General features: G+C 64.4%; 1 protein-coding gene across 4 annotated transcripts in view; it reads right to left on the reverse strand.

Annotated features, from left to right (window-relative positions):
- Positions 1–285: 285 nt before the first annotated feature.
- CACNA2D2 (calcium voltage-gated channel auxiliary subunit alpha2delta 2) overlaps positions 286–24,699 on the reverse strand; it is a 193,692-nt gene continuing 169,278 nt past the window's right edge. For 2 of the 4 annotated variants that reach the window (XM_083795828.1, XM_083795827.1), the window contains exons 6-39: positions 23,763–23,901; positions 20,821–20,952; positions 20,659–20,716; positions 18,560–18,610; positions 18,367–18,466; positions 17,248–17,406; positions 16,980–17,087; positions 16,383–16,461; positions 16,170–16,219; positions 15,565–15,654; positions 15,394–15,462; positions 15,209–15,283; positions 14,701–14,775; positions 14,108–14,179; positions 13,877–13,948; positions 13,668–13,729; positions 12,112–12,188; positions 11,022–11,042; positions 9,063–9,123; positions 4,064–4,161; positions 3,862–3,952; positions 3,639–3,701; positions 3,439–3,542; positions 3,263–3,361; positions 3,069–3,163; positions 2,746–2,793; positions 2,554–2,625; positions 2,218–2,370; positions 2,081–2,133; positions 1,921–1,976; positions 1,690–1,813; positions 1,462–1,571; positions 1,224–1,312; positions 286–825 (exon numbers count right to left, since the gene is read on the reverse strand). In XM_083795828.1, coding sequence (XP_083651954.1) covers positions 697–825; positions 1,224–1,312; positions 1,462–1,571; positions 1,690–1,813; positions 1,921–1,976; positions 2,081–2,133; positions 2,218–2,370; positions 2,554–2,625; positions 2,746–2,793; positions 3,069–3,163; positions 3,263–3,361; positions 3,439–3,542; positions 3,639–3,701; positions 3,862–3,952; positions 4,064–4,161; positions 9,063–9,123; positions 11,022–11,042; positions 12,112–12,188; positions 13,668–13,729; positions 13,877–13,948; positions 14,108–14,179; positions 14,701–14,775; positions 15,209–15,283; positions 15,394–15,462; positions 15,565–15,654; positions 16,170–16,219; positions 16,383–16,461; positions 16,980–17,087; positions 17,248–17,406; positions 18,367–18,466; positions 18,560–18,610; positions 20,659–20,716; positions 20,821–20,952; positions 23,763–23,901 — 2,934 coding nt within the window. In that variant the 3' untranslated portion in view covers positions 286–696. The remainder of the gene's footprint in view (positions 826–1,223; positions 1,313–1,461; positions 1,572–1,689; positions 1,814–1,920; positions 1,977–2,080; positions 2,134–2,217; positions 2,371–2,553; positions 2,626–2,745; positions 2,794–3,068; positions 3,164–3,262; positions 3,362–3,438; positions 3,543–3,638; positions 3,702–3,861; positions 3,953–4,063; positions 4,162–9,062; positions 9,124–11,021; positions 11,043–12,111; positions 12,189–13,667; positions 13,730–13,876; positions 13,949–14,107; positions 14,180–14,700; positions 14,776–15,208; positions 15,284–15,393; positions 15,463–15,564; positions 15,655–16,169; positions 16,220–16,382; positions 16,462–16,979; positions 17,088–17,247; positions 17,407–18,366; positions 18,467–18,559; positions 18,611–20,658; positions 20,717–20,820; positions 20,953–23,762; positions 23,902–24,699) is intronic. The other 2 variants (XM_083795830.1, XM_083795829.1) reach the window with 1 other exon arrangement.

Here is a 24,699-nt window from a genome sequence, read left to right on the forward strand (position 1 = left end):
ACAGTGATCTGCAGAACGGAAAAGAAAAAAAAAATATTTTTTTTCTGTTTTTTTTTTTTTTTTTTCCTCCTTTTTCACCCCAATTTCTGTGCCCAAGGATGAATGAGAGCAGATGAGCTGAGAGCGGGGACCGTGGGCTCGGTCCCGTCCTGGCAAAGGCGATGCCTGGCTCCCCGCGCCCGCAGGGACGCTGCCACCCGCCGCTGTCCTCCCGCACGCCCAGGGGGCCAGGCCCCCCCCCGACAAATCATACCGACCGTCTCCATCACCTTCCCTATCTTCATGTTGTGTTTTTCCCCCCCCTCCTCTTTTTTTTTTTTCCCCACACGTCCTTGTCGCTGACAACAAATACCGTCGTTCTCCAGGCTAAACTAAACGTAGAAAGATCTGGTTTAAAATCTTCAGGCTAAAAAAATAGGCGAGGGACTGGGGGGGGGGGCTGCGGTGGGGGGCACAAGGCGGGGGGGCGGCCGGCGGGGGCTTTCGGAGTCCGAGCGGCCGGGGCGGCTGGACGCCGTCCTGGTTTGGGGGGCCCCTGCCCGCACCCCGGCTCTTCTTTGGATGCGGCCGTGGGGAGCGCGGGGGGGGCGGCCCCGGGGCTGGGGGGGGTCCCCGAGGGGGGTCGCTCCCGTCCCGCTGGGCCTCGGGAGGGGTTGGAGATGGAGGCTGAGAGAACAGGAGGGCGGCAGGCGTGGGTTAAAGGCAGGCGGCCGGGGGCAGCGGGTGCCGGCTGGCGCTGGAGTAGAGGAGCAGCAGCTGCAGGGAGAGCAGGACCCCGAGGGAGGGGGCGAAGGAAGCCCCTCGGCCGCAGTCTGAGGTATCTTCCTGGGGGGGCAAAGGGAGAGCGGCCGTGGGGCACCCCCAGAGCTGCTGCCGAGCCCCAGGGGCACCCGATGTGACCCCGCTGTGCCTCGTCCCTGGGGACCCCCGTGGCGCTGCCCCCACCCCCCAGACCCCCATGGTGCACCCCCCAGACCCCCATGGTGCTGCCCACCAAGACCCCCATGGCTCCGCTCCCCCAGGGTCCCCCCAGGGCTCTGATCTCCCCCAGGGGGTCCCCCCAAAGCTCCATTCCCCCCCCCCCAGCAGGTCACCCCATGGCTCCGTCCCCCCCGGGGATCCCCCAGAGCTCTGCTCCCCTCCCCACGGGGAGCCCCCCGCTCCGATCCCTTCCCGGGGGCCCCCCACGGCTCTGTGCCCCCCCGCCCCCCCCCCCCACGTACGGTTGCATTGTAGTCGAAGCAGATGTGGGGGCCTTTCCGGTAGCGGGGCCTGTCCACCAGCTCGCACTGGTTCGGGTCTCTCGGGGGAGCTTCGCAGGTCAAGGAAACGACGGGGACCAGGGTGGCGGTGGTGGGGACGACAGTGGGGTGCCCCACGGTCCCCACGGCCATGGGGCAGCCCTCCCACCCCTGACCCCACAGCCCCCTGTGCTCCCTCCCCTGGCCCACCAAAGGATACCCCTGACCTCCGCCTGCAGCAGCTTGACGGACTCGCACTGGCTGCAGAGGGGCTTGTCGGCCACCACGAAGAGCAGGTTGGTGTTGGCCAGCCTCTGCGCGTGGAAGAGCCTGGGGGACGCAAGGCTGGTCACCGTCCTGTCCCGTCCCGTCCCTTCCCACCCCGTCCTGCCCCCCCCCACAAAGCCCACGGGGTCACGCAGCCCCCCACCCGTGGGGACAGACCCACCTGGAGCAGTTCCCGCAGTCGATGATGGCGTTGTAGGTGGCGTTGACGGTGCTGAAGTAGTACTGCGTCTGCTTCATGATGCAGCTCGTCTCCCGGGCCTCCATGCTGTCCGCCGTCACGTCCTCTGCGCCCGCACAGTGCCGTGGGACGGGGGCGCGGGCCCCGGGGCCGCGTGTCCCCAGCCAGGGGGATGTCACCCGCCCGCCCCCCCGTGCCCGTCCCTGCACTCACCCGTCTGGAACCAGCTACTGTAGGTGAGGCCGTAGAGGAACTGCTGGAAGAGGGACCTAGGGATGCAGCGTGCGGCCGCGTGAGCTGCGCCGGCCCTGGGGACGCACCGGTGTCCCCCAGCAGCGTCCCGGGGAGGGGACGCGGCACGGACGGCACTCACCAGGCCGCGGCTGAGGTCCACCAGGCGAGGTTCAGCAGGTCGGCCACGGTGGGCTGTGAGCAAAGAGGGGGGCGAAAGTGAGGCAGCGGGTCCCCGCGTGGCGCCGGGGCACCCTGCGGGTCCCGGGGGGCACTCACCACAAAGACGCCGCGGGGCGCAGCGCCCGTGTTGCTCTGGGCCTCGGGGGCGCAGACGGACTGGAAGTCGTAGGACTCCTTGCGGGCGTAGAAGGAGTTGTTGTAGAGGGCGGACATCAGGTTGGCGTCCACCTCGCTGAAGAACTTGCCCACCTGGATGGGGACACCGAAACCGAGTCTGCACCCAGCGGGGACGGCGGGACCGCGCCTCTGGGTCTCCCACGGCAGGGGCTTGCGGGGGTGCGTAACGTCACACGTGGCACGAGGTTAGAGTCCTCAGCTCCCTGCCGGCATCATGCACACCAGGAGGAGCGTTTTGGGGGCTGCAGTGCTCACCTGGTACCAGTGATCCTCCTGGTTGGAGAGCACCAGGAAGCCTCCGTCGTCAATGAGGACACAGATGAGGTCCTGGGGAAGGAGGACAGCGTCACCTACCCGCCACGGCCCCCCGGGGGGGAAGAAGGGGGACAGGGGCCAGCAGGGCCCCCCCAGACCTCCGCTGCGCCCCCAGCCCTGCCCACCACCCACCTTGTTGTTGGCCTCGCAGTCCATCTCGCAGCTGCTCGAGGGGTCGCACTGTCAACCGAAATGGCCGCACACGGAGGGGTTAGGGGCGCCGTCCTCCCCTGCCAGGGCCATCCGTCCCCAGCGGGATGGGGACCGGCGCCACGTGCAGGGTGATGGCTCTGGGGCCGTGAGCCAGAGGGAACACGGGCAGCACAGCCTGGGAGTGCTCCCCAGCCACCTCCCCGGTGAGCAGAGCCCTGCCCCTGCCCCTGTCCCTGCCCCTGTCCCTTCCCCTGCCCCTGTCCCTGCCCCTGTCCCTGTCCCTGTCTCTGTCCCCAGCATACCCGGCGGGTGCCCAGCTGGTCGCGGTCTGTCCGGTTGCTTGCCAGCACCTTGAACTTCTCCGCCCAGGCCTCCAGGTCCAGCTTCACCCCCACCACTGGGGAAGAGCAAGGGGAGCCGCAGGCAGCGGGGGGGGGGACGGGGTCAGCCCCGGCTCAGGGGGGACAGGGATGTCCCCAGCCCAGCCACTGCTCACCTGCTGGCTTCAGCGTCTTGCCCCCGATGCTGAGCTCCACGGCGGTGCTCACCAGGATCCCGATGGTGTTGTTCTCCAGATCCAGCCCCCGGTATCCGGCTGCAGAGGGCAGGGGTGGCATGAGGGGACACGCAGGGCCAGCCTGGGCCACCTCACGGCGCCCCGCTGGCACTCACCGTCCCGGTAGGGCGGTTTGAAGATGTAGCCCTTGTTATCCAGGCTCCTGCGGTAGAAGCTGGCATTGAAGGGCTCCGGTTCCTCCTCCCAGTCATCCGCAGCCCTGGAAGGGAGCAGACATGGTCATGGATATCACTTGTTCCCAGCTCTGCCATCAGATGTGTGGGGCCGGGCACGCAAACCCCGCCAGGACACTCACTTGTTTGGGAAGACGCGGGTGATGCCCCCATCAGTGGCTGCGAAGACAGCCAGGAGACTGTACCTGCAGGGAGAGGGTACAGGGATGCCGGGCGTTGGCAGGGTTTTGCTCACTCCCCTGGCTCTGTCCCTGTCCCCTGTCCCACCCCACAATGTCCCTGAGCCCCTCTGCCCTTGCGTCCCCAGGGGCGGCTGCGGGGAAGGGTCCCCTCGCCCCTGCCTACGTGTTGAGGTCCTGGTCCTTCCAGACGCGCTCCACCAGCTGCTGCGTGATGCCCGTGTCGAGGATCAGGTTGTGCAGGAGGAAATTGTCACCTTGGGAGAGGAGGAGCAGGAGGTGAGGGCCAGTGCCCGCAGGGCCACCCGCGCCCCCGCGCTGCCACCCCACGCCCTGCGATCCCCTGCGAGCCGGCCCTGGCTACTCACACTGCTTGGAGTCTGGGGTCACCTTTTCCATGAGGGCAATAAAGTTCTCCAGGAACTCGGTGTTGTTATCCGACAAGTCGAGGTCTTTGCAATACTCTCTGGGGTTTGGGTGACAACGTTTGTGGTTCGCAAGGATGGAAAAGGTAAGGTCAGTTTTCCCCCCGCGCTGGTCGTGCTCGTGTCCCCTCTCCTGCCGGGCTCCGGCCAGGTGCCCACGGGCCCCGTGTCACCTCCTCGCCCCGTGGAGAGCCACGCCGGGCTGCGGGCAGCTCTGCCGCCCGCGGTGCCCCTGGCTCTGTCACCTCTGTGGGCACTGCGGTGCCACCAAAGTGCTGTCACCTCCCTGGAGGTGCGCGAGCCCCAGGGCTGCCCTCGCAGGTGCTGGATGATGTCTGAAGGCATCCCAGTTTGCCCACTTTGGTACAAACTGATGCACCCCTGCCCCTGGTCTCCCCGTACTGGGAGAGTGCCACCACTTCTGCCACCGCGCCCCGTGTCCCCGCTTGTACCCACCGGCAGCAGTACTTACCTTGGGCGCACGCTGGGGACCCTGGGGACGGGGGGCAGCGACACCATGCCCACCCGGCCCTTTGCTCCCCAGGGCCAGCTGCTGGCACGTCCGGGGCAATTTTGGGGAGGGGGCTGCCTTGGGACCCCCTCCCTGGGTCGCCGCATCCCCGCTCTGGGGGGAGCAGCCACCTGCACGGCCACGCGGACGCGCACGGATACAGGGACTTGCACACCCACGGAGAGAACACGGGATATACGGTTTCTGAAAATGACCACGGCAGCGCCGGCGGCATGTTGTAGGGCACCCACCGGGCCGTGCCGGCGGGGAGGGGGCTCATGGAGCTGCTCCCAGGATGTGGAGCGCTCACCCTGAGTTCCAGACCCTTTTTTTTTTTTGCTCCCAAAGCTCTGCAGATCTAGCTGCAAAAGCCATGCCTGCCCCTGCTGCACCCTGACACAATGCCTTCCTAACTAAACAGCCCCGGGGGGCAGTGTGGGGCAGAGACACTGCTTCCTGCCCCACCTCCGGCACCATCCTGACTGCATCGATGGGCTGGTTTCATAAAAATAGCATTTTTATGTTTCTCGTTAAGATTCCGCTTTGGCTCCCACATTTCTCAGACCTCACTGTCCCGGTGCATTGCACCTGAGACAACCCCAAAGCCACCTCTGACACTGGGGCTGCGATTCAGCTGCACATTTTGAGTGATTTTTGTAATGAATCAGTAAACTGAGCCATGACCTCTGTGGACCCCGAGGGTATGGGGCACCCGTGGGTGCTGCAAGCAGCTGTGCGCTGTAGGATCGACCCGCTGATGTCCCCGCAAATTGCAGTGACAAAGTACCCACCAGGCCACCCGGCTGCTGTGCTGGTGCATAAATGTGAGGCTGGTGCCGTGCCCAAGGTTTGGGGTTCTGCGACTTTGGACGCACTTTTGAGGGAGCAGGCATGTCGGTGCCGGACGGGGCACAGCTGTCCGGGTGGAGAGTGTTCTGGGCAGCAAGCTGGCTGGGCTTATCTGCAGGGCTTTAAACTAGCTGTGGTGGGGAAGGGGATGCACCTCTGAGTGAAGGAAGCGTACCTGAGAACACTGTCACTCTAAGTAACAGCTGGGAAATACTTGTGACCTGTCCCAGTGCGATCAGGAATAGTTCTGGAAACGTGGTGTGACCAATTGCCCCGCTGAAGTGCCTCGACACCAACGCACGCAGCACGGAAAGCAGCCAAGAGGAAGTGCAAACCATGGTGCAGTTAGACAAATCTGACCTGATTGCTATCACGGAAATGTGGTGGGATGGATCACGTAACTGGAGCACTGGGAGAGAGGGCTGCAAACTCTTCAGAAGGGATAGACAGGGAAGGGAGGGGGCGTTGCCCTCTACATTAGGGAAGGGATTGTTTGTGAAGAGATGCCTCTGAGAAACAGCCAGGGGCAGGTGGAGAGCTTGTGGGTGAGAGTAAAGGACCGCACCAATAAAGGACAGCTTGTGGTTGGGGCCTACTCCAGGCCGCCTGATCCATGGAGCCTGTGGACGAGGCCTTCGTGCTCCAACTACAAGAAGCGTCGCGCTCGCACGCCCTCATCCCGACAGGGGACTTCAACCTCCTGGATGTCTGCTGGGAAAGCTGCACAGCAGGCTGTGAGCAACCCAGGAGACTCGAGGATAAGTGCCTGGTCCAGGTACTGGACAAACCACCCAGAGGAGAAGCGTTACTGGACCTGGTGCTCACCAGCGTGGAAGAGCTCACTAAAGGGGTCGAGATTGGAGGCAGTCTGGGCTGCAGTGACCATGCCCTGGTTGAGTTTGTGATCTCGAGGAATACAGGCCTCGCAAAGAGCAAAGTCAGGGCCCTGAACTTCCGGAGGGCAAACTTCAAGCTATTTAAAGATCTAGTAGCTGAGATCCCCTGGAACACCGTCCTTAGGGACAAAGGAGCTGAGCAGAGCTGGAGACTCTTTAAGGATGTTTTCCTTAGCGCACAAGAACTCTCCATCCCCCTGCGTAAAAAAGCAGGCGGGGAGGGCAGATAACTGGGATGGCTGAGCAAGGACCTGCTGGTGGGACTGAGGCACGAGAAGGAAACGCACAGGCAGTGGAAGCAGGGACACGTGGCCTGGGAAGAGTACAGGGATGTGGTACGGATGTGCAGGGACGGGATCAGGAAAGCCAAGGCACAGATGGAACTGAGCTTGGCAAGGGACAACAGGAAGGGATTCTACAGATACATTGCTCTGAAAAGAAAGGCCAGGGCGAGTGTAACCCCCTCTGCTGGATGAGAAGGGTGAACTGGTAACGACAGACATGGAGAAGGCTGAGGGACTCAACAACGTCTTTGCCTCAGTCTTCGCTGCCAGTCAGGCTTCCCAAATCTTTTGTTTACCTGAACCCGTAGACGGAGGCTGGGGGAGCAGAGTCCCACCTGCTGGAAGTGAAGAGCGGGTTCGAGACCACCTGATGAAACTAAACACGTACAAGTCTATGGGGCCTGATAACATTCCCAGTGTCCTGAGGGAACTGGCTAATGTAGCTGTCAAGCCTCTCTCCATCATATTTGAAACGTCCTGGCAGTCGGGTGAAGTCCCTGGTGACTGGAAAACGGGAAACATCACTCCCATTTTTAAAAAGGGTAGACAGGAAAACCCAGAGAACTACAGACGGGTGAGCCTCACCTCTGTGCCTGGCAAGATCATGGAACAGATCCTCCTGGAAACTATGTCGAGGCACATGCAAGACAAAGAGGTGATCTGAGACAGCCAGCACGGCTTCACCAAGGGCAAATCGTGCCTGACCAGTCTGGTGGCCTTCTGTGATGGAGCGACTGCATCAGTCGACAAGCTAAGACCAACCAATGTCATCTGCCTGGACTTCTGCAAGGCCTTTGGCATGGTCCCACATGACACCCTGGCCTCCAAACTGGAGAGGGATGGATTTGGTGGGTGGACCATTCAGTGGATAAGGAGTTGGCTTGAAGGTGGCACCCAGAGCGTGGTGGTCAATGGCTCTGTGTCCAGGTGGAGGCTGGTGACGAGTGGTGTCCCTCAGGGGTCTGTCCTGGGACCGGTACCGTTTAATACCCTTATCAACAGCATGGAAGTGGGATTGAGTGCACTCTCAGCATGTTTGCAGCTGACACCAAGCTGAGTGGTGTGGTTGGTACACCAGAAGGAAGGGATGACATCCAAAGGGACCAGGATAAGCTTGAGAATTGGGCCCGCGTGAACCTACTGAGGTTCAACAAGTCCAAGTGTAAGGTGCTGAACCTGGGCCAGGGCAATCCCAGACAGGAGGACAGACTGGGAGAAGAGCTCATTGAGAACAGCCCTGCAGAGAAGGACTTGGGGGCTCTGGTGGATGAGAAGCTCGACATGAGCCAGCAGTGCGCGCTTGCAGCCCAGAAATCCAACCGTGTCCTGGGCTGTGTCAAAAGCAGTGGCCAGCAGGGGAGGGAGGTGATTGTCCCCCTCTGCTCTGCCCTCATGAGACCCCACCTGGAGTGCTGCATCCACGTCTGGGGCCCCCAGCACAAGAAGGATGTGGGGCTGTTAGAGCGGGTCCAGAGGAGGGCCACAAAGCTGATCAGAGGCTGGATCAGCTCTCCTATGAAGAAAGGCTGAGAGAGCTGGGGATGTTCAGCCTGCAGAAGAGAAGGCTCCGGGGTGACCTCACTGCAACCTTTCAGTACTTGAAGGGGACTGAAAAAGAAGTTGGGGAGCAACTCTTTGCTCAATCGGATAATGACAGGACAAGGGGGAATGGTTTTAAACTAAAGGAGGGGAGATTTAGATTGGATGTTAGGAGGAAATTCTTCACTCAGAGGGTGGTGAGGCACTGGCACAGGTTGCCCAGAGAAGCTGTGGATGCCCCATCCCTGGAGGTGTTCAAGGCCAGGTTGGACGAGACCCTGAGCAACCTGATCTAGTGGGTGGCCTACGGCAGGGGGTTGGAACTGGGGGAACTTTGAGGTCCCTCCCAACCCAAGCCGTTCTGTGATTCTATGATTCTATAAACACACATGTGATTAGCTGGCAGCATTAATTAGGGCTGCTCACGGGTTGTACCATCTCCCCCTGCAGTGGCGTGAGGGACGGGGTGCCGGGGAGCCTGTACACCCCGCGGGGGGACGGGCACTCATCCCCTTGGGGCGACAATCCCGCTCCTGAACGGGTGGCGTGGTGAGGTGGGGGGGGGGTGTGTCTGTCTGTCTGTCTGTCTGTCTGGGATTTTCAGAAACTATACCTATATATGCACGCGCATAGGCGGGGCTACGCCGCGTCCATATATACCGCGTCCATATAAACCGCACCGCACGCGACCGGGTGGGCACGGGCGAGCGCCGCCGCCGCCGTGGGGGACCGGTGCCTCCGTCACCGCGCGGCACGCGGGCACACGACACAGACAGCAGCAGGAGACAGGCACGACATGGCGGGGGGGGGCAGCGGGGCCGGGGAGGGGATGCACACCTCGGCAAGCGCACACACAGAGCTACCTGGGAGCAATGAACACATGTCCCTCCGACTCAAAGCTGTTTGGCAGCAGGTATTCAAAATCTGCAACAGAAAGGCAACGTTATCCGGCGGGGGCTGCAAACGGGGGCGCCGGGGGGCGTAGGAGGGAGAGAGACAGACAGAGAGAGAGGGCAGGGAAAGAGACTGGCTGCGTCGGTAACAAGAGAGAAAGGAGAGGCCGTCGTGCCGGCCGGCCGCCCCCACGTTGGGAGGATTTGGATCGAATTGGCTGGTTGGCGGCGCGAGCGCGCTCGGCTCGGCTGGGCGGCACGCTGGGACACGCGTGCACGCGCACGCACACATATATATGCACGCGTTCACATGTATATATATGCGTGGTTGGTGGCGTCTCTCTCTTATTAGGGTCATCGACAACGGGAGGGAACCGCATGCTGTGCTCGTGGGCGCAGGAGAACCACCGAAACACTTGGTCGTCAGAGAGAAAAGGAGATTTCAGGCATCGGCATGGCCAAACCGGGCACCTTGACGAGGACAGTCCAACCAGCGGCTCGTCCTGGGGCGAGGGGACGTGCAATGCACCGCGGGGTCCTGCTGCAGGCCCCCCCTCCCGTCCCCGGGGCGGCGGGACCCCCGTGGGGACGCAGCCTCCGGCCCTGGGCCACCCCGCTCCATCCCCGTTGGGGCTCAGCTCCAGCGGGGCTCGGGGCTGCGCTGTGCGTGGGGACGTGCTACGGGACATCCCGGGGTCCCCACGGTGTCGCCCCCCCACCTCGGCGGGCACCGCCGCCCCCCAGTGCATTGCGCGGCCCGGCGGGGCGGCACAGCCGGAGGTTGGACTGTTGCTCTCCGAGGGCTGTAGGCAGGGGCTGGGTACAAGCCGATGAGAGGAGGAGGAGGAGAGGAGTACAAAACACTCGTACTGAGCCCATCCGCATCGCCATCGCAGGGGCGCCGGGAGGAGGCAACTCAAGGCTGATGGGACAGGGCTGAGGGGGACGCTCGCGCCTCCGCCTGCTGCCGCCCCCCGCTCTCCTGTCCCCGCTGTCCCCTCCCCGTCCTCCCCCCGGAGCCACGCGGGTGCCGTGCGGGTGGCATCGCGCCGGCTGACCCGGGCCAGGGGATGCACCCCGCTGCTGCGGGCACGGGGACGCGGGCCACGTCCCGCCATGGGCGGCATCGGTGACAACCGCGGGGTGACCGCCCCGAGCCCCCCCCACGCTGGGGGGCTCCAAGTCCCGGGGTGAGAGCTGGTGCCGGGACGGGGCCGCTGCCCTCCCTGTGGAGCAGGGGACACGGGGCCGCCAGCCACGCGGCAGGGTGGCATCGCCCCGCGCTGGGGGGCTGCCCCAAAAAGCCCGTCCCAGAGGATGAAGGTGGTGGCGGGAGCGATGGCAAGGGCACCGCCGGGGTCCCTGGGCCCCGTCCCCCCACCCCGCACCCCCAGCCCCGCTCTGCACAGCCCTATCCCGTTCAGGTTGAGTTGTCTTGGGGGGGAAGCGGAGGAGCCGGGGTTGGGGGGGGAGAAGAGAGCTGGAGGGGTGAGAGCAGGGAGAGGGCGGCAAGAAGAGGGATCGGCGGAGGAGGAAGAGCAGGATCCAGGGCTGGCTACGAAAAACCTCATCAATCAGAAAGGGTTTCGGATGAGACCGGCTCTTGAGCGGTGTCAGGTCGGATTTCGGAGCGATGCACGGGAAGGGAGTGGGGGTAACCGTGGGAAAGCTCTCATGAACATAACAAGACATGTTGCTTCCAAATAAAGGGGGGGGCTGGAGGAGTGGAGGAAGAGGAGGAGGAGGAGGAGGAAGAGGAGGAGGAGGCAGGGGGTCGGTGGTGGTTTGCAGGTTCGGCAAACGGGCAGGGAGATGGGCAAGCAGGGGGGGGGAGAGGTGGGGGAGCCGTGGAGGCAGGGCTGGGGGGGGCCGGACACGGGGCAGGGACGGGGTGGTGAAGGTGAGTGGTCTGAGACTGAAAATACTTGCCCTTCATTTTGATGTTTGGTACTGTGTGAATCCACCATAGAGAGAAAGCAAGAAAAACAACAAACAAAAAAACAACAAACAAAAAAAAAAGGGGTTGGGTGGAAAGGGGGAAGGGGGCACAAACAATATTTTATTCAATCGCCGTTTGAATAAAAATATTGTGTATCATAATCATACCAAAAGGAAACCTCTTGCAAAAAAACGACGTGAAAAGGAAAAGGAAAGAAAAAATAAAACGGTAAAGAAATAAAAAGGCCACAGTGAAATAATAAAAGATGCCAAGATATCACTAGAGAAATATATATATATATATTCAGTACTCCAAAGGAAAATGAGAGTCAGTAGCAAACACTTGCAACAGTCTTGATACAGCAATGCTCTCACTGCGTCATGCAGAAAGTCGAGGCTGGGGGAGGCGGGGGGGGAGCGGGATGTGGGGACCCCCCTCCCGGGACGGGCCCAGCCCGGTCCCCGCGGGGCGCACGGCGGCCGGAGGGGCCGGGGGCGGAGGGCGCCGCTGGGGGCTCCGCGTCAGCCCCGCGACGGGGGGAGAGGGTTCGGGGTCCGGGGTGGGGTGGGGGGGGGAGAGAGAGGGGGGGGCCAGGCTAACACACAAGTACACGGATTAATTCGAAAGGAAAGGAAAAATCGAAACCAACCGAAACCGAACTCATCGAAACAATAAGAATGGTCGAAAGCAAAGAAGAATCGTAATAAAACGAAGGAAATAAAATAAAAAAAAAGACCCATGCAGACTTTCACAGGCTTGCAAGTTCTCTGGCTGCTGCAGCGCTCCCTGACCCCAGCAGGCGCCTGCCCCTCCGGTGCTGGGGGCGCATCGTGCCGGGGTGCAGCCCTGGCACCCCCAGGCGCAGCTGGCCCCTGCCTCAGCGTGTGTGCGCTCACCTCCTCACGCCTCTTTTTCTTTTTTTTTTAACTTCTTTAATTTTTTATTTTGCTTTCCTCTCACAGCTATTCTCATCCCTTTTCTCATCGGGCTTCGCTTCGTTCTGTCCCCCCCGACAGCCGTTTCTGGGGGGGCCGGGGCAGAGGGTGTGCGGGGGGCAGGGGGAGGGCAGGGGCTACTTACACTTCACTTGCAGGATCTGGTCGCTGAGGTTGGCCTGGATGTAGTAGGTGCTGTAGGGCGGCAGGACCAGCCCCAGGCTGCGGAGGGGAAAGCAGACGGGCGGCGTGAGGCTCTGCGCCCGCCCAGCGCCGTCGCGCGTGGGCGCCCACCGACGCCACGCGGCACCCAGGGACAGCCCTGCGGCACCCACGGGTGTCCTGGAGTGCCCGAGGACATCCTGGGCCGTCCATGGACATCCCAGGGCACCCAGGGCTATCCTGGGGCACTCAGGGACATCCTGGGGCTACCCACAGACATCGTGGAGCACCCAGGGATGTTCTGGAGCACCCAGGACCACCATGGGGCACCCAGGAAAATCCCAGAGCACCTAGGGACATCCTCGAGCACTCAGGGACATCCTGGAGCACCCAGGACCACCATGGGGCACGTGGAGCCCCCCCAGGACCATTCCTGGAGCTCCCACAGACATCCTGGAGCTGCCAGTGCCATCCTGAAGCATCCAGGGATGTCCTGGGGCACCCACGGCCACCCCCTGAGCACAGGGAGGTGACAAGCCTGCCCAGCCAAGGCTGAGATGGGTACCAAGGGTACCGAGTGCCTGCCGGGTACCAAGGGAGATGCACGTGGAGGAGGGACCAGCCGTCCCCAAAAGGGAGGAAGCCAGGAAGAGCTGCAGCCCTCGAAGGAAGAGTCAGAAGCTGCCCGGTTTGGGGAGAAAGAAGAAAACTGTTACATGGGCACCAGCTCCGGGTGAATTCGTGCACCAGGAGCGTCTGGTGCATCGGATGCTGGGGTTGGGGTGGGAAAGGAGGAGCCGGGAGGTGGTCCTGGGGCTGCCAAATCCATGGGAGGTGCCGGAGGGAGCCGGGCTGCCAGATGCTGTCTGCTGTGGCGTGGTGGCTTTTGGTGGCAGCGTCTGGTGACAGCACCGAGCTAAGCGAGCATCGGCTCCTGGGGACCGTGCGCTCGCGGGGAGCCCCCAGGCACCGCGTGTCTGACCCTCATCAAACGTCACGCGTGCACTCGCCTCCGTGGTGTGGTGGGGCAGGAGCAGGGCACCGTGGGGGCACCATGGGACGAGCCCCGAGCTTGGGGAGGGGGCTCCAGCGTGCGCCAGTGAGGTGAGGAGGAGGAGGAGGAGGAGGAGGAGGAGAGGACGGACAGGGTGGTGGGGGGGTCATGCATCTGCCAGCCCAAACTGGTGCGAACTTGGCTGAGCTCGGGGCAGTGGTGGAGTCCCCATCCCTGGAGGTATTTGAGCCGTGTGGACGTGGCACTAAGGGATGTGGCCTGGTGACGGGACTTGGCAGGGCAGGTCGGCGGTTGGACGTGGTGATCCTGAAGGTCTCTCCCAACCTAGATGGTTCTGGGGTTCTGTAAATGCGGAGGGAGCTCTGCTCTCCACCTCCAAAGCAACCTCCTGCGCAGTGACCTGCAGCGTGTGTCTGCCAGCCCCCAGTCCGTGGGACACGCTCGTGGTGGCCTCGGGGACCTCCGGAGCTTCGGGCATGAGGCCACGTCCCCCTGCCAGCGCGGGTCCCGCCGAAGCCGCTCACCTGTAGTTGGTGCTTTTGATGGGGGCCCACGTGTAGGTCCTGAACACCTCGTCGATGTATTGCTGCGGACCAGAGGCAGCGAGTCAGGGCTCTGCGGTGCCGGGACCGTGCCGGGGTGGTGGCACGGGACCCGGCTCCGTGCCGGCGGGGTGGCAGTGCCACTCTGCACGGGGGTGGCTCCGGCTGTGACCCCCTCCCCTGCTAATTACCTCGTCCAGGGACTTGATCAGGGTCTTGATGAACCTCTGCCCGTCGTTTCCATCAATCATGCTTCTCCGGATCTGGGGGACACGGAGGAGGTGACTGAGGGCAGCCCGGCTGGGGCGCGCGGGCCACCCAGCATCACTCAGGGGACAGTGACCCAGCTGAGGCTGGCGGGGATCGGCGCCGGAGCAGCGGGTGCCAGCCGTGCCCCGCCACCTGCCCCAGGCTCTGCCCACCTCCTCCTTGTTCTCGTCCTCCAGCTCGGCGTCCAGGAAGTCCAGCGTCACCGGCTCGCGGAAATTGATGATCTGCAGGCAGAGAGGGAGGGACGGGAAGGACTCAGGGTTCCCACAGCCGCCGCTGAGCCCAGACAAACTCATCACAGCCTGCTCGGGGCGGCTCCGCTCCTCCCTGTCCCAGGGTGGGAGAGACCCCGGGGCACGGTGTCCCCTGAAGCCGGATGGGGACAGAAATTCCCCCGTTCCCGCTGACGGGCAGCCCATGAACACCGGTGATGAGCTAAGTGGGACGTTGCTGCCAGCGAGACAGAGCCACCCTGGTCGCTGCTGCTGCCTCGCTCCCCGCTCGTTGCCCAGTGATGAACCCCCGCCATTAGCCGCTCCGTGAGCCGGCTGCCCCAGACAAACAAGCCCTTCTCCGTTTGCCTGACATCCCCAGCAATTCCCATTTCTCGTGGCGCCCGGTAACTCCCGCGTGCTGCCAGCAGCGGGGCACTACCTGCCACGTCGCGCCGCTTCTCCCTGTCTCAGTTTCCCCCCCTCGGGGGCAGAGGCGAGGACCCAGCGGGGGGCAGCGCGCCCCTCCTCACCTGGGGCTGCAGGTTGGGGTGCAGCAGCACGTAGCCGTTCAGGTCGATGGCGAAGACGTAGCCGTTCGCCCCCAGCTGCGGGAGGACAGGAGGGGTGAGCGCAGCCAGGCAGCTCTGCGGCGTGCCGAGCCGTGCCGAGCCCACGCCACCCACCAGCTCTGCAGGCTCGTTTTTTTTTTTTCCTCTCCAACCTCCAAAACTCAGCTCCAAACCCCCTTTTGCAGAGCACTGTGATGGGAACACAGGGGCAAAGAAACCCGGAGCTTTTTCCTCTCTCCCCGCCTATGGATTTTGTCCTCTGGGGCTCTGGGCAGCTCCCACTGACTCTGCTCTGCGTCCCCAAGGGCCACCCAGCCGGATCCCTGCTGCCACCCGCCTGCCACCACGGTCACTGCCCGCAAAGGCTGCTGCTGCAGCTCTGCCGGAGGTGCCGACGCCGCAGCGGGGCCGTGGGGCACCTGGGGAGCCGTGGGGCAGGGATGGATGGGGAACAGCCCCCCCCACGCACGTTGTAACGCGGCGTCAGCTTCTTGATGTCGTTCAGCGCCACGTCGATCCCCATCACGCCCAGGATGAGCTGGTTCTGGAAGGAAGCGTCAGGGCGGCAGCGTCAGGGCTTGGGCTCTGCTCAGAACCCAGCAGGCAGCACCCAAGGGTGCCAGTGCCCCCCCTAGGGCGCGGGGCGGCTCCTACCTTCCTGTCGCTGCTGTCCTCCGTCAGGTTGAACACCGGCAGCGTGCCCGTCACCACCAGCCCCAGCCCCTGCGCGAGCACAGAAGGGTGTCACCCAGCCCCTCGGTGGCGTCGTGCCCCTTTGTAGGGCGTCGTGCCCCTGCGGGGGCTGCGCGGGGCTGGGGTCCTCACCAGGGCGTCCTGGTAGACGTTGGTCCACTGAACCTGCTTGGCTCGGTTCCCGGCCAGCACCATGGGTCTGCCCAGCACGTCCAGGTACTCCTGCGGGGACAGAGGGGACGGCGTGACACAGGGGCCCTGCACCCGGCGGTGACATCTGTGCTCCGTAACACCCCGCTCCCAAATCTCAGCTCAACACCGGGCGCCCCGTGCCCGCCACCCGTGGGTGCTACCACCACGAGCTGCCCCGGGAGCAGCGGCTGCTGCTGGCAATATCCGGGGGGAATTGCTGCAGCAGGAGTCCCCAAGTGGGGGTGCTGATGTGCCAACAAGGCGCTGCTCGCTCTGCTCTATGCTGGGAAAGCAGCAGGGGCAGGGAAGGGGCCTCCAGCCCTGAGTGGCCCCAGGGTCACATCTGTCCCTGAGGGGAGCACGGGGACCCCGCTGGGAACCCCACGCAGTAGCGCCTGCTAAGGGAAAGGGGCAGGGGGTGCTGCAGAGGATGACTTATCCCAGTGGCATCATGCTCTTCGCCAGCATTTTGGGGCTGTGCAGCATTTTGGGGTGCCTGGGGAGGGCGGCTCTGCCTGCTGCCACATGCCGGCACCCTGCCTCACCTGTGTGTTGATGCGGATGGCGCCGATGGAGGGGATTTCGAAGTAGTAACCTTGGAAAAGAAAGAGAAATGCAGGTAGGGAGCCCGCCATCCCGCGGTCCATCTGTCCTGCTGTCCATCCTGCTGTGCACATTGCCTGCACCGTGCTGGGTGGCCCCGCACGCCCCTGGGCACGCTGCCACCCGTGCCCCCCCCGGCGCCAGCCCCCGCTCACCTTTGTTGGCACACGCCATCCACTGCAGAGGGGTCACGTCGTAGTTGTGCTGCCCGACGGAGAAGGTGAAGACACGCACCTGCGGCACAGCGCGGCCGTGAGCTCTCCTGAGTACACCTGGGCAGCACCGGGGGCCCTGCAGGGGTCCCTGGGCCCATCCAGCAGCGCACAGCCCCGTCCCTGCACCCTGGGGTGCGCCCCCACGGGGGCAGGCGCTCAGGGAGCCCGCCGGCCCCATCCCTCCCCGCACACCAAGGTCGGTGCCGGCAGCGGCGCAGCAGCCGCCCCATTACGGGGGCAGTGGCTCGGCGCAGGAGCAGGCGGGCTGGGGAAATAGCTCCTGGCAAATGAGGCGGAAGCCGGCAATAAAGCTGGAGGCAGCCGGCTGCCGGTGAGCGATCCCAGCCGGTCCTGCTGCACGATGCCACGTCCCAGCCGGAGCCAAGCCGGGCTCCGTGCTCAGCGGTGCCAGGTACCTCTGGGTGCATCCCCAGCTGCTGCTGCAGCCCCCCGACGTCTCCTCGGGTGCGCACACGCGTGTGCCCGGCTGTGTGCTGCACACAGGCGTGGCGGGCGGGCGCAGCCGGGGGCGCTCACCGTTTTGTTGGGCCAGTTGTACTTCTCGAAGACGTCCTGCACCCGGTCCTCGCCGCCGTCCGTGAACATCATGATCATCTTGTTGCAGTTGGCCCGCGTGATGTTGGACTGCGAGGCAGGGGGACGGCGCGTGAGGCAAGCTGGGCCGGGTGGGCAGGGGGCAGGAGGGAGGCTGGCTGCTGGGGGCTGCAGCGGCACCCATGGGTGCAGCCTGCCCTCCCCTGCGAGCCCACAGCCCCGCTGCCCTCCCCGCCGGGCCCCAGCTCACGTTCTGCAGCTGGTCGAAGGCGTACTCGAAGCCGGCCTTGTAGTCGGTCGTGCCCTTGGCCACCATCCCCTGCACGTCCTCCTTGAAGACCTTCTTGTTACGGATGTTGGCCTGCACCAGGTGCTTGAAGCACGACACCGGCTTTGCCTTCTCGTTGAACTGGGAGGGAGAAGAGAGGGCGGCGGGTCTCGGAAAGGGGATGGGGACCCAAAGGCAGCCCCGGTGGGCACAAAGCACCTGCGGGCTGGAGCACCCCACGTGCAGTGTCCTGGTGGCACAGGGACAGTGGGACGAGTGGGGACACCGGGGTGACCTCAACCTGCTGCAGTCACTGCAGTCACAGAAGCCAAAGCCATCAGCCACCGATGCCATCGTGCCTCCCTGGCTTTGCTTGTGGCCAGGCTGCACCCAGGGGTGCGGTGTCCCCGGGGTGATGGCCACCACATGCCCAGCGCTCCCCAAACCTCCTGAGACCCCTCGGGGGCATGTGGGGTGAGGGGCAGGGGTCAGCCCAGCACGTCTCCCCCAGCCCTGGAGCCTGGGGCTGCCCTGGCTGGGTTCAGGATCCGACCTCCAGCGCGCCAGGGCTGCGGCTGCTGCTGGGCTGTGGCTCTCCTTGAGCTGCCCTTGAGCTGAAAAGCATCCAGCAGCAGGTTTTGGAGGATTTCTTGTAAAAGGCATCAAAAGAAACAGCACTCGCCAGATCTTCAAGGGATAATTGTGGCAGGGACTGCTCAGCGCAGCCCTCCTCTCCCCCTTGCCCATCAAAAGCCCCTGCAATTCATCCTGCCTGGATTTTGAGGCCAGAAAGGACTTTTCTGATTGTCTTATCTGCCGCGCAGCGCCGGCCCGGCCCTCCCGAAGCCGCGGGCAGCCGACGCCATGTCTCGGCCGCCCGACACCACCGGGGTACCTCCGCCAGGCGCCCTGCGAGCGCGGCGGTTTTTGCCCACCGCCACGTACGGACGAGCCCCTGGGTTCGTCTCGCGGCCGCTCCTGAGCTGGCGAGCGGGCTCTGGGGGTGCTGGCGAAGGAATTGCGCTCCCCTGCCCAGCCCCTGGCGGGGCGCCGGGCTGCAGGCACGGGGCCGCCGGGGGCCCCGCGGGGCGCAGCGCTCACCGAGGCCACGTTGACGTAGTCGTCGTCCGAAAGGGTGTCCAGCATCTCGTACACTGAGGTCTTCATCAGCTTGAGGGTGAGGCCGCTCACGCTGCCGCTCCTGGCCGCAGAGAGGGGAGGTGGGGGCTCGGCAGTGCGGGGTGGAGGGGGCACGGGGGTCCCCGCAGCCCCGCCGCCCGCCCGCCGTACTCACACGTCCACGATGATGACCATGTCCTTCGGGGAGGAGGCGCCTTGGATGTACCTGCGGGGCGCAGAGGGGTCAGTATTGGGGGGGGGGGTCCCGACCCCGCTGCGTGCAGCCCCGAGTGCAGCCGTGCCGCGACCCCGCCGGGGCGAGGACGTGGAGCGGTGCTGCCAACCCGCTGCTCGCTGCCGCGCCAGCCTAACGAGCTCTAAATGCTAAACTCCTCCATCATCGCGGGCCCTTTTCTGCACGCTGATTATGCTGACACACGCATCCATATTAAGATGCTATTTAAACCCCCCCCCAGTAGCTTCAAAGGCCAGGCTGATGAGGTTATTTTTAGCTACGAGGAGGAAAAATAATAATAACACGTACATCATCCCCCCTGCAAACCATGAGGGAAACCTTCCTCGCCCCTCAAAGGCGGCCGGGCGGCTCCCTGCCATGCGGAGGGGTCCTGGGGCTGCCCCCAGCCCGGCGGTGCCACCCGGCACGGGATGGGGACGGGCTCTGCTGCTCGCCCCCGCTCCTGCTGCCCCCGAACCCCAGGCCCTCCCCGCTGGCACTGGTGTCACTGCCGGGTGGCTGCAGCCGGGCTGGGGGCTTGGCGCCCGCCCGCTCCCCCCGCTGGGCTCCCCGCAAACTAAGATGCTGTTCGTAATGGGTTGTGGCAGCGCATTTATCTCCGGGTGCCCCGCTCAGATTAATACCCAGGGCTCCGCAGGAAAAGGCTTTATTTAATGGGGCCATTTATCAAGGGAGGGGAAGGAAAGTGAGCGGCGCTGGCGGTCCTGGGCGATGCGACGGCTCTGCGGTCCCACAGGGGCTGGAGGCAGGCCTGGGGACATGGGGACCTGGGGACCAAGACCTGGGGACCCGCTGTGCCCCACAGAGGGCTCTCGGGGTGGATGCCCACGGGTGTGGTGTGGGCTGCGTGGTGCACCGGAGCCCTGAGCAATGGTGGGGAGCAAAGGGGTGCCCCCACCCCGAGGGGTGCTGCCACTGCTCCGCGGCCAGGCGGGCGAGCACGGCGCCAGCCGGGCAGCTCGTTAGCCCCCACCCTCATCAGCAGCCCCCAGAACACCCAGCCCTCCTCTAACAGCCCCCACGGCTGCCACAGCAGAGAGCAGTTAATATTAATGCCGAGAAATCACAGATAATTAACCTGAATAATGGGACCATTAATTTTCTGACAAGGAGGGGGCCTGGCCAGGGCTGCACCCTGTGCGGAGCCGGGTGCCAGGGCTGCGGGCACCCCCCCGTCCCCAAAGCCCAGCACTGGGCAGGGACCCAGGCGCGGCACGACGGGGCCGTGGGATGCTCCGGCCGGGACGTGCCAGCTCCGTGCTCTGCCCACATCGAGGAGCTGCCGGGGACACGTGGTGGAAACGGGGCGCAGATGAGCACTGAGGGGGACGGATGTTTTTTGGGGAGCAGGGGGACCCCTGGCATCGCTGAGCCCCCAGCCGCAGGCGGGCAGAGCAACAAGTTTTTGGGTGGCCCTTCGGGAGCCCAGGAGTTGGACTCGATGGCCCCGTGGGTCCCTCCGCCTCGGCTGTTCTACGAGCCCGTGGTGCTTGGCGCTGCCAGGCGGGCACGTCCGCCTGGGCTGACGGCGAGTGGCTCCGGCACGCTCAGCTCGGTGCGCAGCTGAATCGGAGCTCGCAGCTATCGCTTCAGCGCCGGCTGGCTCTGTCTCTGCGTTTATCGCGCCGTCCCTTCTGGCTCGGCTCTTCGCGAGCCGCTCGCCTCCCCGTTTAAATGGGTCGCTGCGGGAACGCTCACACCGCGGCGGCGGGGGGCCCCGGGGGTGCAGGGCAGGGGGCAGCTCTACCTGCTTCATCTGGATCTAAGGATTTATCTCTCCATCTCCCTCTGCCTTCCCGGCGCTGGAAGAGGGGAGGGGAGCGGGAGATGAAAGCTGCAGCTTGGATGCCCCTGCCTGTGTTATTGTATCCATTTTCCAATGCCAACGATGTGTGAAATGAAAATTGGACAGAGCTGGCTGCTCCCGGAGCCGGAGTCTGGCGTGCCGGGGGGTGGCAGGGAGGGGGGATTGGGGGGCGGGGGGCCCTTCCTGCCCCCCCTGGCCCTTGTCCCCTTACCAGGGCCGTCTGCGCACATCGTAGAGGTCGATCTTGTTGGGGGCTCTCCACGGGGTGGCTGCGGGCGAAAGGCGGGCGGTGAGCGAGGCGCTGCCATCTCCCCAGGGACGCCGTCCCCGCGCGGGGGGACCCTGGGGACAGAGGGACGCCCCCGCCACGCACCGGGGTAGTAGCGGGTGACGCCGGTGGCGCTGCCGAAAACCTGCCAGAGCAGGGAGGGGTCCTCCTTGCGGTTCTCGATGAAGACGTCCTCCAGCGCCTGCGTCCAGTTCAGCTCGTTGAGGATGACGGTGGCTGCAAGGCACAGAGCGGGCGGCTGGGGGACGGGGACTGCGGCGTGTCCCTTCTGCCCCTTCCCGAGGAGGAGCCCAGAGGGGCCTGGCAGCCGTCACCGCGTCCCCCCTGTCCCCTGCGGGGCTCAGCACCGGTGGCACCAGCCCGCTGCCTTGGTGTCACCCTCCTTCCAGCAAATGCCTCCTGGGACCGTGCCAGCCCAGTGCCAGGGACAGCCACCCATGGGACACGGACGGGCCCTGCTCTGCATTCCCGCTGGCCCCCGCACCTGACGCAAAAGCAATTAAGATGCCAGCAAACAGAGGCTTTAAATTATTCAGCTATTAAAGCAGAAGATAAGCTGCCGGCAGCCTCCGCCCGTGGTTAATTAAACGGGGCCGGTGGAGCGCGGGGAGGCTGCCGGGCAGCACGTGGGGACAGCAGGACGTCCCCGTGGGCACGGGGACCCTCCTGGCACCCCCAGCTCTTGGGGAGCCCCACGGCGTCCCCACATCCCGCTGACCACCCCAGCCAGACGTGCCTCCTGCCACGAGCTCCCAAGCCATTTCCGAGCCCAGGGCCGTGCAGCGCTGGGTTCCCTGGAGCCGCTCCATGGCTCGGGGCCGGCCCTGCCACGGGACGTGCTTTGTGCCACCGGGAGGCTGCCGCGTCCTCCCGGCACGGGGCTGGGCACGGCCACCACAGCTGGGACACGGCCACAGCCCAGGGACTTCTGCGGAGGAGGGCAGCCACCAAGGCTCACGCATTCCTATATATATGTATAGATATATATACACCCTCCCGATATATGCATATTATGTATATACGTACCCTCCCTGTGCACACACAACCCCTATTATCATCCCTGTGCACAAACACAGCCCCTACGTGGGATCTGTGTGCATACTCAGTCTTTACACGGGGACATGGCCACAGCCCCTGTATGCCCTGTCTCCCACACACGGCCCCTGCACCCCTCCGTGCACACACGGCCCCTACACCTCTGTCCATGAGCGCTGCCCCTCTACGCTCCCTGTGCAGGGACGCAGCCCCCACACACACAGACGCAGCCCTCCCGGTGTGTGGACCAACGAGCCTGGGACACCTCCTGTCCCTGTGGGTGAGGGCCGGAGCTGCCACCCCAGGTGACACAGGGTGCAGGGCGCAGGGCTCGGGCGGCTGGAGGTGCTCCGTGGTGCGGCTGCTCTGCGCCCTCCTGTCCCCGTCCCCACCTCGTCCCCGTGCCCAGCAGCGTGAGCCCAGCCCCGCCCCGCCAGAGAGAGATTGCGGCTTTAATTAAAAGTGGCACAGTAAATAAAGCACATATAGGATGTAATTTGTGTGTGTAGCCAGGGGTGACGGCGGAGGGCGTCTCCGCAGGGTTTTCAGCAGCGTGCCAGGCAGCGATAGCGCCTCTCCAGCGGGCCCCACGAGGACGTGTCCCCGGTGTCCCCAGCCCACCCGCCGTCCCTGCAGACCAGTGGCCCTGTGCTGCTCTCCGAGTCGTGTCCCAGCCAGGCAGGGGGGTGGCGTGGCTCTGCCCGGGCATCGGCACCGCACCGGCCGGCGAGCGGGGGGCTCGGGGTAATGGCTAGTTCTTCCCAGCCCTGCCTCCCCCTGCTCTCAGGATTTGCTTCATTAGCTGCCCAGCCTGTGCCGGCTAGCTAATAAAACTAATTGCAATTTCTCATCCGGTGATGCCGACGCGGTGAAACCGTTCCACCCGACGCGGCTCCGAGCGTGCAGGACAGAAGCACGAGCTCGGCCCCTGTCACCTCACCAAGTGTCACCGAGAGGGGCCGGGCGGAGGTGAGGGGGTGCGGAGATGTGTGGGGGTACAGGGGGGGCCCCCCCCGGCAGCAGCAGGGTCTGTGCCTGGGCGCAGGATGCGGGCAGGGGCTGCGGGAGGCCGGGGTCCGGCCGGGAGCGGTGCCCGGCTCTGTGCGGAGCAGCCGCTAGAGGGAAATGCAGACCGACCGTCACCGCGTGCCAGCGCAGCACGGAGAGGCGGCAGAGCTCTAGAAGCTCGGGGACCGTCACCTCCCGGTGGGGACACGCCAGCCCGGCCCGGGACCACAAGGTGGTGTGGCACGTCCGTGTCGTCCTGCACAAGCCCCTCATCCAGCCATCCGTCTGTCCGTGCATCCATCCACGCCCCCGCCACCCTGGTGCACGCCGCTCCCCCCGTCTTGCCCAGCTCCAGGGCTGGACCGCCAACCTCAGCACGGTCTCTGGGGTCCCCAGGGAGCCGCAGGGGCGCTGCCGTGGGACTGCAGACCCCCACCCCATTCTACAATAGCCCTTCTTGCAGGATTTCACCTGCCCTTCCTACCCTTCCAAAGCCTCAGCCCAAAGCAGCCTGAACCCAGCGAGCACCCGTACCTGCTTCTCCCAGTTCCCCCTGCTCAGCCCCGTTTCGCCCCCTTTTAGGAGCTGGGAGCCCCCGCCTCGGGAGCTGCTCCCAGCACGGAGCTGCTCTGTCCCTCTGATCGTCTCAGCTACTGCTCTGAGCCTCCTCCTACGGGGAGGATCACAGCCACGCGTCGGCCGTGTGGGCGCAGCGGGATTTACACCATAATTACCGTTTCTCCTTTGCTTTCCACCCCTTCCCCAAAAACCCCTAACACCTGATGCACCTCTTTGGTCCGCACTGAGCTGCTGCAGCGCAGGGACCCAGCGGGTCCCTAACACTGGGGGACGGCGGCTGAGAGCCACTGGGCCTGGCAGGGACCCCGGGGACACGGTCCCCAGGACTGTGGCACCGAGAGCCGGCCATGTGGAGGCCGTGCCCGGCCTCGCAGCACAGAGCCGAGCGGGTCAAGGGCACTCACAGCCTTTGTAGATGTCCGTGGGGATCTGCACTGCGGCGTACGAGTAGTTAACCTTGGTCTTGAAGTTGGCGTCATCGGTGAACTCCAGCTTCAGGGAGTTGGACTTCTCCCGCTCGATCTCTTCTCCATCAGGATCGTCCTGGGGAAGGAGCAGAGCGCGTGGGGACACCGGGGACGTGTGCGGGGTGCCCCCACCCGAAGCCAGCGCCAGCCCACCCCGCGCAGACCGGCAGCGCTGGCTGGGGCGGCTGAGCTCGCCTTAGCCTTGGCACCGAGCTTGGTAGCACGGCAGGTCTGAAACCAGAAAAAAAACCCACCCGGGCAAAAAAAAAAAAAAAAAAAAAAAGCCTTGAAAATCAATTAGCAGCAAAAGGCAACTATCAAAGAACAAATTAAAACGGAGTGCAGCTTAACGCTCTGTCAATAAGCAATGCAAACAATATTTAATTATGGTGGAGAGATGGCAAATTCCCCACTGCTGGCGCTGGAGCGCGCTCCCTCCGTCACGGCCGCTCCTCTCCCCCGGCACCGAGCGGAGGGGCCCTGGGCTGCCGCATGGGGACGTCCCCTGCCCAAGCCACGAGTGCCCCCGAGGACACAGGGCGGACCTCGGCCCGCGCCTGCAGGACACGGCAATGGGTGGGAGGGGGGGAGAAGAGACGGAGCAACCTCGCTACAGAGCTGCAGAAATCACCTCTGCCATCGTGCCAGGGGCGAGGAAAGCCAGGGGGAGGTGACGGCAGGGGAAGGAGGGCACAGCGGCTGGGACAGCTGCTGGCAACCAGCTGTGAGAGGCTCAGGGCAGGAGGAGGCTGAGGCTGAGGATGCTGCCCCTCATGCTCCCCGGAGCCATCAGCTCTCCCACCAGCGTCTTCCCAAAAAGAGCCGGAGTCACAGGAGGACGCGCAGAGATGCCACCTCCCCCGTGACAGCTTGG

The sequence above is a fragment of the Anser anser genome, assembly GCF_964211835.1.
Source record: "Anser anser genome assembly, chromosome: 12".
In the NCBI taxonomy this organism is placed as follows: Eukaryota; Metazoa; Chordata; class Aves; order Anseriformes; family Anatidae; genus Anser; species Anser anser.